The sequence below is a fragment of the Aphanomyces invadans genome (assembly GCF_000520115.1).
Source record: "Aphanomyces invadans strain NJM9701 unplaced genomic scaffold supercont1.4, whole genome shotgun sequence".
NCBI lineage: Eukaryota > Oomycota > Saprolegniomycetes > Saprolegniales > Verrucalvaceae > Aphanomyces > Aphanomyces invadans.
Window position 1 is genome coordinate 1834789 of NW_008580149.1, and position 11471 is coordinate 1846259.

At 53.8% G+C, this 11471-nt stretch overlaps 7 protein-coding genes across 9 annotated transcripts; 3 read left to right on the forward strand and 4 right to left on the reverse strand.

Moving 5' to 3' along the window:
- Positions 1 to 916: 916 nt before the first annotated feature.
- On the reverse strand, positions 917 to 2018 carry H310_03012 (hypothetical protein). The gene has a single exon (XM_008866741.1). It carries the CDS (start codon positions 1962 to 1964, stop codon positions 1296 to 1298), a length of 669 nt encoding a protein of 222 aa, XP_008864963.1. The 5' UTR covers positions 1965 to 2018; the 3' UTR covers positions 917 to 1295.
- Positions 2019 to 2176: 158 nt separating this feature from the next.
- On the forward strand, positions 2177 to 3917 carry H310_03013. 2 transcript variants are annotated; one of them, XM_008866743.1, is made up of 5 exons: positions 2177 to 2794; positions 2843 to 3216; positions 3266 to 3400; positions 3479 to 3574; positions 3630 to 3917. In XM_008866743.1, the coding sequence occupies exons 1-5, from the start codon at positions 2227 to 2229 to the stop codon at positions 3846 to 3848; spliced, it is 1392 nt and encodes a 463-aa protein (XP_008864965.1). In that variant the 5' UTR covers positions 2177 to 2226; the 3' UTR covers positions 3849 to 3917. The 2 variants fall into 2 exon arrangements, with proteins under 2 accessions (XP_008864965.1, XP_008864964.1); XM_008866742.1 differs by having other exon boundaries at positions 2177 to 3216.
- Positions 3885 to 5289, reverse strand: H310_03014. Of its 2 annotated transcripts, XM_008866744.1 has the most exons (3): positions 4556 to 5261; positions 4221 to 4503; positions 3885 to 4158 (listed from the first exon to the last, which is right to left on the reverse strand). In XM_008866744.1, exons 1-3 carry the CDS (start codon positions 5259 to 5261, stop codon positions 4113 to 4115), a joined length of 1035 nt encoding a protein of 344 aa, XP_008864966.1. In that variant the 3' UTR covers positions 3885 to 4112. The 2 variants fall into 2 exon arrangements, with proteins under 2 accessions (XP_008864966.1, XP_008864967.1); XM_008866745.1 differs by lacking the exon at positions 3885 to 4158 and having other exon boundaries at positions 4180 to 4503; positions 4556 to 5289.
- Positions 5290 to 5686: 397 nt separating this feature from the next.
- H310_03015 (AGC/PDK1 protein kinase) lies at positions 5687 to 8848 on the forward strand. The gene is made up of 11 exons (XM_008866746.1): positions 5687 to 5726; positions 5794 to 6220; positions 6269 to 6393; positions 6443 to 6697; positions 6752 to 6982; positions 7087 to 7214; positions 7276 to 7533; positions 7583 to 7650; positions 7696 to 7781; positions 7842 to 8014; positions 8076 to 8848. The coding sequence occupies exons 1-11, from the start codon at positions 5717 to 5719 to the stop codon at positions 8358 to 8360; spliced, it is 2046 nt and encodes a 681-aa protein (XP_008864968.1). The 5' UTR covers positions 5687 to 5716; the 3' UTR covers positions 8361 to 8848.
- On the reverse strand, positions 8216 to 8766 carry H310_03016 (hypothetical protein). The gene has a single exon (XM_008866747.1). The coding sequence runs from the start codon at positions 8739 to 8741 to the stop codon at positions 8403 to 8405; it is 339 nt and encodes a 112-aa protein (XP_008864969.1). The 5' UTR covers positions 8742 to 8766; the 3' UTR covers positions 8216 to 8402.
- Positions 8849 to 9143: 295 nt separating the features above from the next.
- Positions 9144 to 10175, reverse strand: H310_03017 (hypothetical protein). Its single transcript, XM_008866748.1, has one exon. The coding sequence runs from the start codon at positions 10087 to 10089 to the stop codon at positions 9409 to 9411; it is 681 nt and encodes a 226-aa protein (XP_008864970.1). The 5' UTR covers positions 10090 to 10175; the 3' UTR covers positions 9144 to 9408.
- A 926-nt stretch (positions 10176 to 11101) lies between these two features.
- On the forward strand, positions 11102 to 11284 carry H310_03018 (hypothetical protein; the record flags this gene model as incomplete). The annotated part of the gene is made up of 1 exon (XM_008866749.1): positions 11102 to 11284. One exon carries the CDS (start codon positions 11102 to 11104, stop codon positions 11282 to 11284), a length of 183 nt encoding a protein of 60 aa, XP_008864971.1.
- Positions 11285 to 11471: the final 187 nt, after the last annotated feature.

Genomic DNA, 11471 nt, shown 5'->3' on the forward strand with positions numbered 1-11471 from the left:
GGGGGCGGCGTGCGGTTCAGGATGAACTCGGACTTTTCTTGCTGCTTTTGGGCGGATTTGTACAGCTTGATGGAGAACCACGTGATGCCAAAGATAGACCCGGCGAACATGACGAACAAGAAGAGCCAGCCAGGCCACACTCGCTTCCGACCGAGCGTCTTTGCCGGTCGGTCACCAGTATCTATCTTGCCAATTCGAATGTCTGGTCGCGCTGCTGCGATAGTTCCTCGGTCGGCGATGGTTGGTCGTTCTGCAAATGTCGGGCGAACACCGCCGCTTTGGAGGTGTCCATCGTTTGAACGGGAGCTCTCGAGCGCACTCGACTGCTGCACGAGGTAAGTGTTGTACCCTCGCTCGGCTGTTGTGTCTTGCCAAACTTCCACGTGCTCCATCGGGTCATCATGAGGCGCGACGGAGTCCTGCGTATCCTGTGTGTAGTACTGTGGACGGCTCATCGCGCTTCGTCAAAGCCGACGGACGAATGTTTCCAAGTCCTGGCGATTGGGTACACATTGCAGTTACGAGCAAAAATTATTTAAATCGTGCTAAATCCTAGTACATTGATTAAGATTTACATGAAAAATAATAAACTGCACGCAAGTACTGTCCATACGCACTGTTCACATTCACATACAAATTTCAAGTAAAATGAGGTGAGTAATTCGAACTTTGCCTGCTTGGTGGCAAGGTTATCCGAATTTGTTAAAAAATTTGCATGCGTTGTTGACATGTCGTCCGGAATTTGCTAATATTCGTTGGGTATATCCGGACGCTGGGCAATGCTCAAAATTTGTCCAATCAGAACGTAGTGTTTGCAGCTTCGGACCTCGAGTTTAGTATCACTTTTGTGATTTTTGTGCTGTTTGCTGAAAACGTATTTTGAAGACTAGACTAGTTAAAAAAATGAAGACGGAATATTTGCGTTATCGGCGTGGTGTGTGATGGACGATGGATCCCTACTGAAGGTGCTGAACAATGCCCGGAGCGTGAACTCGCAGCTCATGAAGACTAATTTGGGCCTGTTGATGTCTATCCGAGAGACAGACTGTGAGATTCAACGGGCCAAGGAGCAGTTGCAGAGATACCACGCACGGTTGCAGGGGCGTGGCCTTGGCATTGGGGCTGCATGTGACGTTGCACGGACCACCACTGCACCTCCTCGCAACAACGCGACAGAAGAAAAAACCAAAGATAGCAACTCAGACAAAAGGAACGACGAAGACAACAATGGAGATCAGAACTCGGAGTCAAGCTCCGACTCGTCGGGCGAAGAATGAGTAATACATTCGTCACGCTTATGGCTTTTCAAACACATACAGCCTGCGCACGACGTTGTTCGGAGGGGTCCAGTCTTCCACCGCGATGGACTTCAGGTTCGCAGCTTGTGCATATGCAGCCATTTCCTCCGGACTAGGCAGATACACATGCAGCTGACCTCCCATCGGCACATCGTAGGAGATTGGCTGACTGTGCACAAGCGTGACATGGCCGCGGTTCCCAGGGTTCGACACGTCCACGAGCAGAAGTCCACCTGAGGTAAGCCATTGGGCACAACGAAGGAAGATGCGCTGCTGCTCCGCGGGGGAGAACTCCATGAGTGTGGACCACATGACGAGGACAGCGTCAAACTTGTTGTTGCTCCTTGCGAGGACAGTGTCGTCCAGAACAGATCCGAGTACAATGGACACACGCTTGTCCTCTCTGTACTTGGTTGTCAAGTGATTCACCAAGACAGAGCTAACTTCGATGCCAACAATCACTTCAGGCGCTGAATCCAGTTGCAAGAAGTAGTCGAGGCATCGACCCGATCCAGGACCAACTTCCAGCACGGCTGACACTGGGTGTCGAAGGTACTTGGCTGCATTCATCAGGTCGCTCGTGCCAAAGTTTGACGTTGCGATCGACTCGAGGATGGTGAGCGTCTGCGGAGCATCATAGGCAGCTACATTGTTGGAGTTGTTCATCGGGGCAGTTGCTGGTGATATCAGGAATGGCCTTGGCGTGACATTGCGATCTTCTTGGAATCTATGTGATCTTGCTCGTTCTTGGTTCGTCGTTCGAAACACATATAATCCCATTTTAAAGAAAATCGTCACAACAATACACGTACGTACAGTATGTACTTCTGTGTAAACCACCTGACATTTTAAATCAATTTCAAATTGGTATGGAGTGTTGGCTTCCTTGTTCAAGACACGTTCGAGACCATAAAATACCTCCACAACCATGACTGCGGTTGACGCGGCAATCCAATGCCCCTCGTGCTTGGCACACTTCCCATCCAACGACGACGCGCTCCCCGTCCACTTGTCGGCATGTGCCCCAACAGACTCAGTTGATGCGGAGTATAAGCATTGCTTGATCTGCTTCAAAGCTTTCGGCCCTGTCGTCCCAGCCAACGAGATTCTGTTTCACAAGGACGAATGCGAACGAGTCAATGGCCCGCCACCGAAGCGTACAGGTGCGCAGAAGCGCCGCCGCGGCAGCGATGCAGACAAGACACCATCGTCTGTGCCGTTCTCGCACGTTCTACCCTCGCCGTCGAGGGGGGTTCAAACTACAGTTCAATCCGAGGCACCACTCGATTACTCGACAGAGGACTCGACTACGACGCTTTGCTTTTTGTGTGGGCAAGGTGGACGACAGCTTGTCATATGCACAGCCACCTGCGCAAGAGCGTTCCATGTTTGGTGCATTGGTGAAAACGCAGTATTGACCCAGCGACAAGGCCAGAACTCTCGTCGAGTTTGGCAATGTGGGGAATGCAGTCGCAGCGTCCACACTTGCTCTACGTGTGGGTTATTGGGCGACGATGGCTTTGACATATACCTATGCTCGATAGCCGGATGTGGATTGTACTGCCATGATCGGTGCATGGCTGACGGGCCCATCGACGCCGCCGTTGCAGCTACCTTTGTCTGCGGTCGGCATACTTGCCGTGAGTGCAACTTACCCAGCGCGACACCGTCAGCTCCATCCGATTGCATCAAGTGCTACAAGTGCGCCACGATGGTGCACAAGGCGTGTCAGTCGAAAGCGTCCTTCCAACCCTTGTTTACCAACATCACGGGAAGATTTGGCGACTGCGGCGTGCACCCCGCCGCTCCAGTTCCTGCGCATTTCAAGGCCAAGGTGTCAACTCATGACATCGTGGTAGTCCTCGAGTTTGCCAACAACGTGCTGCCCATGACAGCTCGGCTCTACAACGGAAACCAGGTCCGTGTCTTTGGTCGGACAACTGTGTTGATCGACTCATGCGACGTAGTGGGGCCGAGTGGCCCGCGTCGAGTCCCTGGACGGAGGCGCCCAGTTGCTCAGTGTGGTGTTGTTCGCGTGTGGCACAACGATTTCGGTGCCTGGGCACTGTGTCTTGCGCACCGGCGGCCATTACTCTCTCACCGTACGTCTACACGAGGCTCTGGGCGTAATGCCGTCGTGGCCTCAACAGACCTGACTTCCTCGTTCGGGCGACGCGTAGGCCGCGTGCTTGGGCGAATGCATGACGAGCCACGTTCAAAGTGAATGGAACATTCGACAACGGTTGGCGAACGGGCAGCCATTGACTGATCGCCAGGTGGGTTTTGCAACGACTCCTTCGCCCCCCCCCTCTTCATGCATGGCGTTCATAGAAAGCGGACGCAAGGATGGACACATGTCTGACTTTCCAGCACTTTGGCAAGCTGCTCAAGATGACGTCGACGCAACTGATCGAGCTTACGGAGCATGCCAACAAGACGGGTGCAGTGGCCCTTCAGCCGTTCACTTGCCTCGATACACGCCGTCGACGGACCATGTTGGCCGCGCAGGCCCACGTGCCGAGCAAGACGTGTGCGATCTCGATCCTCTGAGTTCAGACAATTCAACGGAACCCACTTGCTAAATCACTCGCAATTCCATCCCAGAGTTATGGTCGACCTTTTTTTTACGCGGCCATCTCACCTTGACCTGAACAAGGTGACGCCACGCAATCTTCGCGTGGTGAATCCAAACTCCGTTCCACCACCGCAAGCTGGAGGACTTGCGACGGCCCGTCTAGCTCTGCACATTGGCATGATCCTCGTGCTGAGCCTCCTCTCTGCGCACGTCGGGCGATTCAGGACGAGCATGCCCTCTCATACACGTCGATGAAAAGACGTTTCAACGCAGCATGTCGCCGGCCTGCCACACATACGTCCGACGTCCTGGACAAATCAGTACGATATTTACATTTTCCGTATTACATGGGGGTGTGGTCCTCGACAAACGAGTGGAGCTTGGCTTCGTCGGCACACAAGTCGGTCGTGCCGTTCACAACGACGGGGCCGCCGATGCAAGCAGGGAGAAACTTGGACCCGCCCATCCACGCCCTGAGTTTCGGGGCATATTCCTTGGCCGTGGGGCAGATTCGAATCTTGTGGCGTGTCACTTCGCTCACGAGTCGCTGGACGACGTTCCAAAACGCATTGAACCACTTGGGGGTGTTGATCAAGTAGACGACGCCACACCGTTCGGGGTAGTGCTGGCCTACAAATGACACCACGATAAACGATTGCAGAGAATGAGAACATTGCCATACCGATGGTGCGCAACGTCCACGTGACAAACGTGCGCAAGTTGGTGTTGCTGACGTCGGCGAGCTGGATGCCCTGGAAGTCGAGAACCTTGATCATCTGGCCTGACGTTGTGTCATCAACGTTGTACTCGTGCGTGTCGAGGATGCTCCACTGGTACTCGGTCAGGTACAGGTAGTGCGTCATCACGTCCTGGAACGAAATGTTGTGCTTGGCGTCCAAGTCGTGCAGTGCTTGCTTGAGGCCACCGACATGCTCGTACACGACGAGTCGGTTGTCACTGGGTGTGCGGCCGCAGTAGAAATGCTGCCAGTGTTGCTTGATCAAGTGGAATTGGGGCCGAGGAAGACTCAGGATGTTATCGATCCCGTGGGACACGCGCCACGCCTTCGTTTCGGCCCATCGCTCTGGGGCGTTTTTTGAGCACCCGTAGACAAAACGGGGAGGAATGAAGTCAGGCGATGACACCACATCTGTATGCGAGCAACCACCGCTGCCATTCCACTCGGACGCATACACGCCTTGCTCGACGTCGATGTGAATGTCCACATTATCAACGTTCACTTCGAAGTCCATCGTTTCAAGCTCACTGGCAGAGTCGAGGTCCGTGGCACCATCGTCGCCAGGGGAAGCATTGGCGTTGGTCTCTTCATTCTTGGGAGGAGCCACCGCCTTCGAGGCAGTTTGCTTCGACCCGAACAACTTGAACATCTTGGCGACGCACCCAGACGAATAATGGCACTTGCATCATGAAAGCCAACTCAGATTATCCGGATGATTCATTGCCACATACAAAAGACAAGCTGTTTTGGTGCTCATCCGGATAACCACATTGCATAGGATGGACGGGACAGCGTTTTGAACCACTTGAATCCGACCCATGGCAGAGCCAACGAAGGCTGGTTACAGCTCATGCAGCGCCCAGATTGGGATGATGGCGAACACTAGCCTCTCGATGCGCTGGTCTTGCTGGGATATGTGGCAAGCTGTGGTGGCCAGTGCCGTTCCCTGTTGTGGAAGGCTGTTTGTCCAAAACAGTGGCACTTTTTTTGCGTGAATTCAACGGTATCCGGATGGACATCCGGATATTATTATCCGGATTCAAAGGTTGATCTTTCGATTTTTGGCAAAGAAAGGGCTTCGCAGAACCTGCAACACGGTGGACGATGACATCGGGTACGCAGGAATCCGAGTGATGCACTGTGCATGCTGTGTGGGTTGACGTTTAATCGATATTGTGTAGTGAAGGAGCGAAGGACCAAGCCGAGTGCGACCGAGTTCACGTTCGGTCGAGAGCTCGGCCAAGGCAATTTCTCCCGTGTGTTCCTCGCCACTCACAAAGCGACCAAGGAAGTCTTCGCTGTCAAGATGATCGAGAAAGCGCGCATCATGCGCATGAAAATTCGACATCCGAACATCTTCAACGAAGTCAACATGGAGAAAACCGTGCTCAACATGCTTCGCCATCCCAATGTCGTCCGAATGTACCATACATTTCAAGACGCGGCAAATCTGTACTTTCTCATGGAATACGTTTCGAATGGCGAGTTGTGGGATGTTCTCCAACTTCAAGGCAAGCAAATTGGATGCACGGAAGGACTTGCGCAGTTCTACGGCGCCGACATCGTCAACGCACTCGAATACATGGCGTCTCGACATATTGTCCATCGGTACGACCCACATGCCCACCTATTGTGCCAATCATCCTGCGGCTGCAGAGACCTCAAGCCGGAAAATATGATCGTTGCCAAAGACGACGGACACATCCGGCTTGTGGATTTTGGCACGGCCAAAAATTTGTCGGACATCTCGCTTAACGGGCCAAACTTTGTTGGGACCCCAGGTTCGTGTAGCACAATGAGGCATCGTTTTCGCTCACGGCATTGTTGTAGAGTACATGTCCCCCGAGACAATCGACAACAAGTCCGTCGATTGCAAAAGCGATCTGTGGTCCTTGGGATGCATCTTGTACCAACTCCTGGCGGGCGAAACGCCATTTCAAGGGGGCAGCGCCTACCTCACCTTTCTCAAGGTCAAGGCAGGAACATTTGATTTTCCAGAGTTCTTTTCGGACGCAGCCAAGGACCTCATCGCGCAATTGCTGCAAACCCAGCCACAAGCGCGCCCTTCGTTTGACGCTATCAAAGGTTGGTGAAGAATTTCATCCAAGTTCGACGACTTCCAATAGTTGCAATTCGTAGCGCACCCGTTCTTTCATGGCGTTGACTTTGCCCACCACATGAATGCTACCGCGCCTGAACCGACACCAGACGATCGGTTTGTTGTACAAACTGCCCAAGCGATTGCTGCCTACGTCGCGGGGTCATCGGGACCCCGTCCTGATGTCCTCGCCACTGCCGCGAATCTCCAACCCTCCACTAAAAGCCGCCTGATGCATGTCCTTCGCCGCATGCGGCTTCTAGACCACCATTGTAAGACACGGGGCATTAAGCTGCATCTCCCATTCATATCCAAGTGCAACTTGCCCTCAACTGGACCTAACACTCGTTCCTTACTTTTATTGTGCTTCCTCCAGTTGTGTACCCAGCGTTTTCTCAACAAGGCCCTGCCGCAGGACGATGCCACTATGCCACGCGGCGAGGATACATTGGGTTTGAGCATTCGGTGCACAACCAGTGGGGCAAGCCTTATCGCTTTGTTCATGTACGCTAATCTGGACACAATCCCACACAATTGAAATGACCACATGCCACTGTTTGCGCAGATTTCTGGACCTGCCCTGGGACTCTTGCATGGCGATGGGGTTCACGACGACGCCGACTCGTCTTGGCGTCGTCAACTCGAAGACTTTGAGCAAGTTCTGATGGCGATCAACGAGCTGCACCCCGTGTTTGTTGTGTTGTCCGGGAACATGACGACGAACGACGCGGCTGTTGATGCAAAGGATACTGAGACCCGAGCTCAAACGATCGCTGCCTTCCAAGAAGTCGTGAATAGAGCGCTGGACCCCACGATTCGAGTGGTACGCATCGAGGCATGCTAAGTACACTATGGTCACCATGCTCCAACAGGTGTTTGTGCCCGGCGAAGGGACCTCCGACCAGTCGGCCCCATTCGGTGACGACTTCTACAGCTTTTGGTAGGAAAATTAGCCTCGACAACTGTGCATTGACCAGTTTTGAAGGGTCGGCGGAGTCAAGTACATCGTGTTGAACTCCGCGTTGTTTATACAATCTGAGAGCACGTTGGAGCGATCGCTGGCCCAAGACAGTATGTTGTGCGAGCTGCTGTGCAGACTTGCCACGTCTACGTGCTAACGTACGGCTGTAGAATGGCTGCAAGCTGAACTGGAGCATGGTTCCTTGTGCGCCCACCACGTGTGTGTGTTTTCCCACCACCCGTTCTTCGTGGAAGCAATCGATGAGCCGACGCGAATCGATCGAGATACCGCTCTTGTCTCCGACAACAACGAGCCGTTGATGTCGTGGAATGTTGGAGCTCAGGTACGCAGGCTGCGCGATTTTTCCTGTGGGCGTAAAAAGGATGGGTGTTGTCTCATGCCAGACACGTCTGCCGTACGTGAAAATGCTTGCTGAAGCCAAAGTGCGGGGGCTTTTCAGCAGCAACTTTCCCTCAACCCATGTTGGCACCGTGATCTGGCCGACGAAGGAGCCCAGCGACGACACTGCTGCGGACGAAGAAAGGGACAGTTCACTTGTCTGCACTGTCGCCGTGACCAATACATTCGCGTCGGCCCCATCGTCGATCCCCACGACGAAGCGCGTGTTTCACCTTGTTCATGTAGAACAAACGGGATTTCAAGTCCACGCGCATCCCGTCGGCGTATAGTCGAAGACACAATGTACAAATACGTCTCAACCTTGATACACATCACATCATGCCACGCTCTTCGTCGTCCTTGAGCTCTTCATCGTCGTCGTGCATGAGATGTGCCATCTCAACGTTGGCCATTTCTATCTCGCGGTGCTTGTTGAGGACGTACGAAACGCGCTTGAAATGCGCCAGCCGCATCGCGACTGCGTGCTTGTGGGACGCGGCTTTGCTGATGCGCCGGCGCTGCCACGTGATGAGGACAAGGAGGCCCACCAGGACACACAGAACAAATCCTACGCTACGAAAGGCCAACATTCGCGAGTGCTCTTCATGCGCCAACATCATGCTCTCCGCCGCGGCGCGCTCCTCAATGTTCAGCGTTGTCTTTGGGTCCATGATGCACTCGGCTATTGGGACAAGGTCAACAGGCGAAAGATTTCCTCCCACGTCAACTATCCGTATACATCCGGATATTTTGGATGAATGTCGAAGCCAGCGACGGAATCGAGCTTGGGTCGTCACGGCCGGAAAGCACTCCGCACAGCATGCATGCAAGCATCATGGAAGACTGATTGGAGTCCTGGCGTGTCGATCGCACCCCACGCGCGGTTGCGTTTTTCGATGATGCCGTGTGGGCAGAGGCATGGCTTGATTGCATCGCCCAGGAAGAACGAAGCTGTTGTATGTCGAGATACAAAACGACCAAGCGGTGCCATAACCTTCACAGAAAAACACTGGGGGTCGAATAGGACCCATCGGATGCTTAGTTGGACCAGTGCCTTTCCAACCTTCCTGGCACGAACACCGAATGTTGCCCACTTGCCTCGTCGACTGTTCATCCACGCAGCGTCACTGCGACTGAATGCACTTGTCCTAGTTATCATTCCACAACGCGCACTGGTACGACTGTTGAGTCAGATCTTGGCTAGGAATCGCCACAAGATCATGCGCGGCTTGTTGTCGAGCGGCGTTCCAATCACCTTGGGTGGACTGCGGACCCTATCTGTTGTCGGCGGCATCGTCAACGAGAGAGATGTGAGCGAAGCGTTGTTATGAAAGAATGCTATGTGTGGAGGTGGCTGTGGTCGTAAAATTGCTTCGTGCACGCGTTGCGGGCGTGTGTCCCGTTGTTCTGGACCTTGTTGGCCCCGACACCGACCGCCTCCGAGCTCAGGACGAAGTGACCGTTGTTGCGTCGAAACTGCGAATTGCCCGTGCGGAGTGTGTAGAATGTGTCGCGGTGGCTCTTCTGGTTGAACTCGGTCGCCTGCGTCCGTCCGATATCGTACAGGAACTTGGTTTCTTTCAAGCCCTCCGGGAACTGATGTTTCTCGGCCGGGAACGTGCTGTCGCCGCCGCCGTCGTCGTCATCGTTTGGGTGCCTCTGAATGCCTTTCTGCGAAATGTGCTCTTCCCTCGCCAGCGTCTCGCGGTACTGCTCGGTGCGGACGTGGCTCATAAATTCATCGCGGCGGCTGGCGTCCTTGGTCCCGAACCCGGCTTTGCGGTCCGCCGCCGGCTGCGTCTTCAAGTACATCACGCCATCTTGAAGTGGGTCGGATGAGTACGTTTTCTTTTCGAAGTACCCGCCGCCGTCGCTCGTGTCCTTGGGCGGCACCGTTTGGAATTGCTTGTTCTTGTGCCGGTCCGACTTGCCCTCAATGATATGCGGGTCTCTGTACGGGTCACCGACACTCAGGTAGCTCTTCGCGATGTTTTTGTTGAGCTCCCGCGTGCGATACATGGCGATCGGATTTCCCAAATGACCTGGCGAGATGCTTGCCGTGGCCAGTGTTGTATTTTTAGATGCCGACCAAAATCATGGCGTGTTCGGGCTCGTGTGGCACCAACAGCAAAAAAGATGGCGAGAACGCTGCCACTTGGATCGCTCTTATCTGTGCCGTGCCCGTTGGCCTGCTACACCCTTTCCACGTCCTCGAGGTGTCGTGAGGAAGGTTCGGATGCCAACTGCAAAGGCCAACATGGGGTGGCATCTAAACTCAGCTAAATGCACGAAACATGTTCTAGTGTAGTTTAGGGGGGGGATAACGATGACCTATGAAGAGCAGCCGAAATGACAACAGGTCGAAAGAAAGTGTGAGTGGTGCGAGCCTTACATCATCGTGTCGCGTGCTGCCTTTTTGCAACAGACACAACGAACGATGGCCATGCAGACGGAGAGCCTTCCATGCGCTCGATCATGACGAGGCGCGAGCACGATGAAGGCTGGCTTCTGTCTTGCCTGGCCTGACCATCGTGTTCGAGGGCACTTGGTTAACTTGCGAAAAATGTCGTCTTGACGAAAGTATGAAAATTCGACGAATTTCATCGAAAATTTAATCTCTTTTGTCATACTGTATTCGAATCCTCCATGGTACGTTGACGTTTCGACGGTGCAGTTCGACACGGCCATTGACGACCTTTCATCATTTGGTCACGGGGGAGCAATGTAGAACGGCGCGAATGCCGCCTCCTCCTTAGCAGCCATCGCCCATGCTACACAAAGCACCTCTGCCGACAGGTCCAAGCATCGACGAGGTGAGAGCTCAGTGACGATCCGTGTAGCATGATGTTGCGATGGAACACTACAACAACTTGTCCATTGTTGGAGGAGTGTTCCTCGCTCGTGGCTCTACCGCCAGCAATCCTTCTGCGACGCCGTCGTTAAGACCCCTTTCTCATGGAAGCTTTGCCAAACGCCAGTCAATTGTCGAGATGACGCAGACAAGACTAAAGCTGGCGACCGACCGTCAAAGATGCTATGTCGGAAGCGAGTGTGGCCTGGCTGGTTCTTCTTGTTCGTCATGTTCGCCGGGTCCATCTTTGGCATCACGTGGTTCTCCATCAAGCTGTACAAATCCGCCCAAAAGCAGCAAGAAAAGTCCGAGTTCATCCTGAACCGCACGCCGCCCCCCATCACTCCCCCCAAGAGTACGTGACGTCGTTGGTGGTGTGGTGCTGACCGTGCTGTAGTCTGTGAACAGACCGACTTTGTGAACGAGAAAGGCGTGATTTACGCCAAGTACAAGAGCGCGCCGTCCCAGAAGATTATCATCACGGGCATCAACTGGAGCGGCATGGAGAACCCGGAAGGCGTGCCGCATGGCCTTGCCTTTGGTCAAGCCT

Excerpts from the sequence above, each read along its gene's own strand:
- H310_03016 (XM_008866747.1), bottom strand. The coding sequence starts at position 8,741 with ATGGACCCAAAGACAACGCTGAACATTGAGGAGCGCGCCGCGGCGGAG.
- H310_03012 (XM_008866741.1), bottom strand. The coding sequence starts at position 1,964 with ATGAACAACTCCAACAATGTAGCTGCCTATGATGCTCCGCAGACGCTC.
- H310_03013 (XM_008866742.1), top strand. The coding sequence starts at position 2,227 with ATGACTGCGGTTGACGCGGCAATCCAATGCCCCTCGTGCTTGGCACAC. Across the intron at positions 3,401-3,478 it reads GCGGCCATTACTCTCTCACC|GCCGCGTGCTTGGGCGAATG; the intron begins GTACGTCTACAC and ends GGCGACGCGTAG. Across the intron at positions 3,575-3,629 it reads AGCCATTGACTGATCGCCAG|AAAGCGGACGCAAGGATGGA; the intron begins GTGGGTTTTGCA and ends TGGCGTTCATAG.
- H310_03015 (XM_008866746.1), top strand. Across the intron at positions 7,534-7,582 it reads TGGACCCCACGATTCGAGTG|GTGTTTGTGCCCGGCGAAGG; the intron begins GTACGCATCGAG and ends ATGCTCCAACAG. Across the intron at positions 7,782-7,841 it reads GCGATCGCTGGCCCAAGACA|AATGGCTGCAAGCTGAACTG; the intron begins GTATGTTGTGCG and ends GTACGGCTGTAG.
- H310_03014 (XM_008866744.1), bottom strand. The coding sequence starts at position 5,261 with ATGTTCAAGTTGTTCGGGTCGAAGCAAACTGCCTCGAAGGCGGTGGCT. Across the intron at positions 4,504-4,555 it reads GTGGACGTTGCGCACCATCG|GCCAGCACTACCCCGAACGG; the intron begins GTATGGCAATGT and ends TGTCATTTGTAG. Across the intron at positions 4,159-4,220 it reads GTCGAGGACCACACCCCCAT|GCCGGCGACATGCTGCGTTG; the intron begins GTAATACGGAAA and ends TATGTGTGGCAG.
- H310_03017 (XM_008866748.1), bottom strand. The coding sequence starts at position 10,089 with ATGTATCGCACGCGGGAGCTCAACAAAAACATCGCGAAGAGCTACCTG.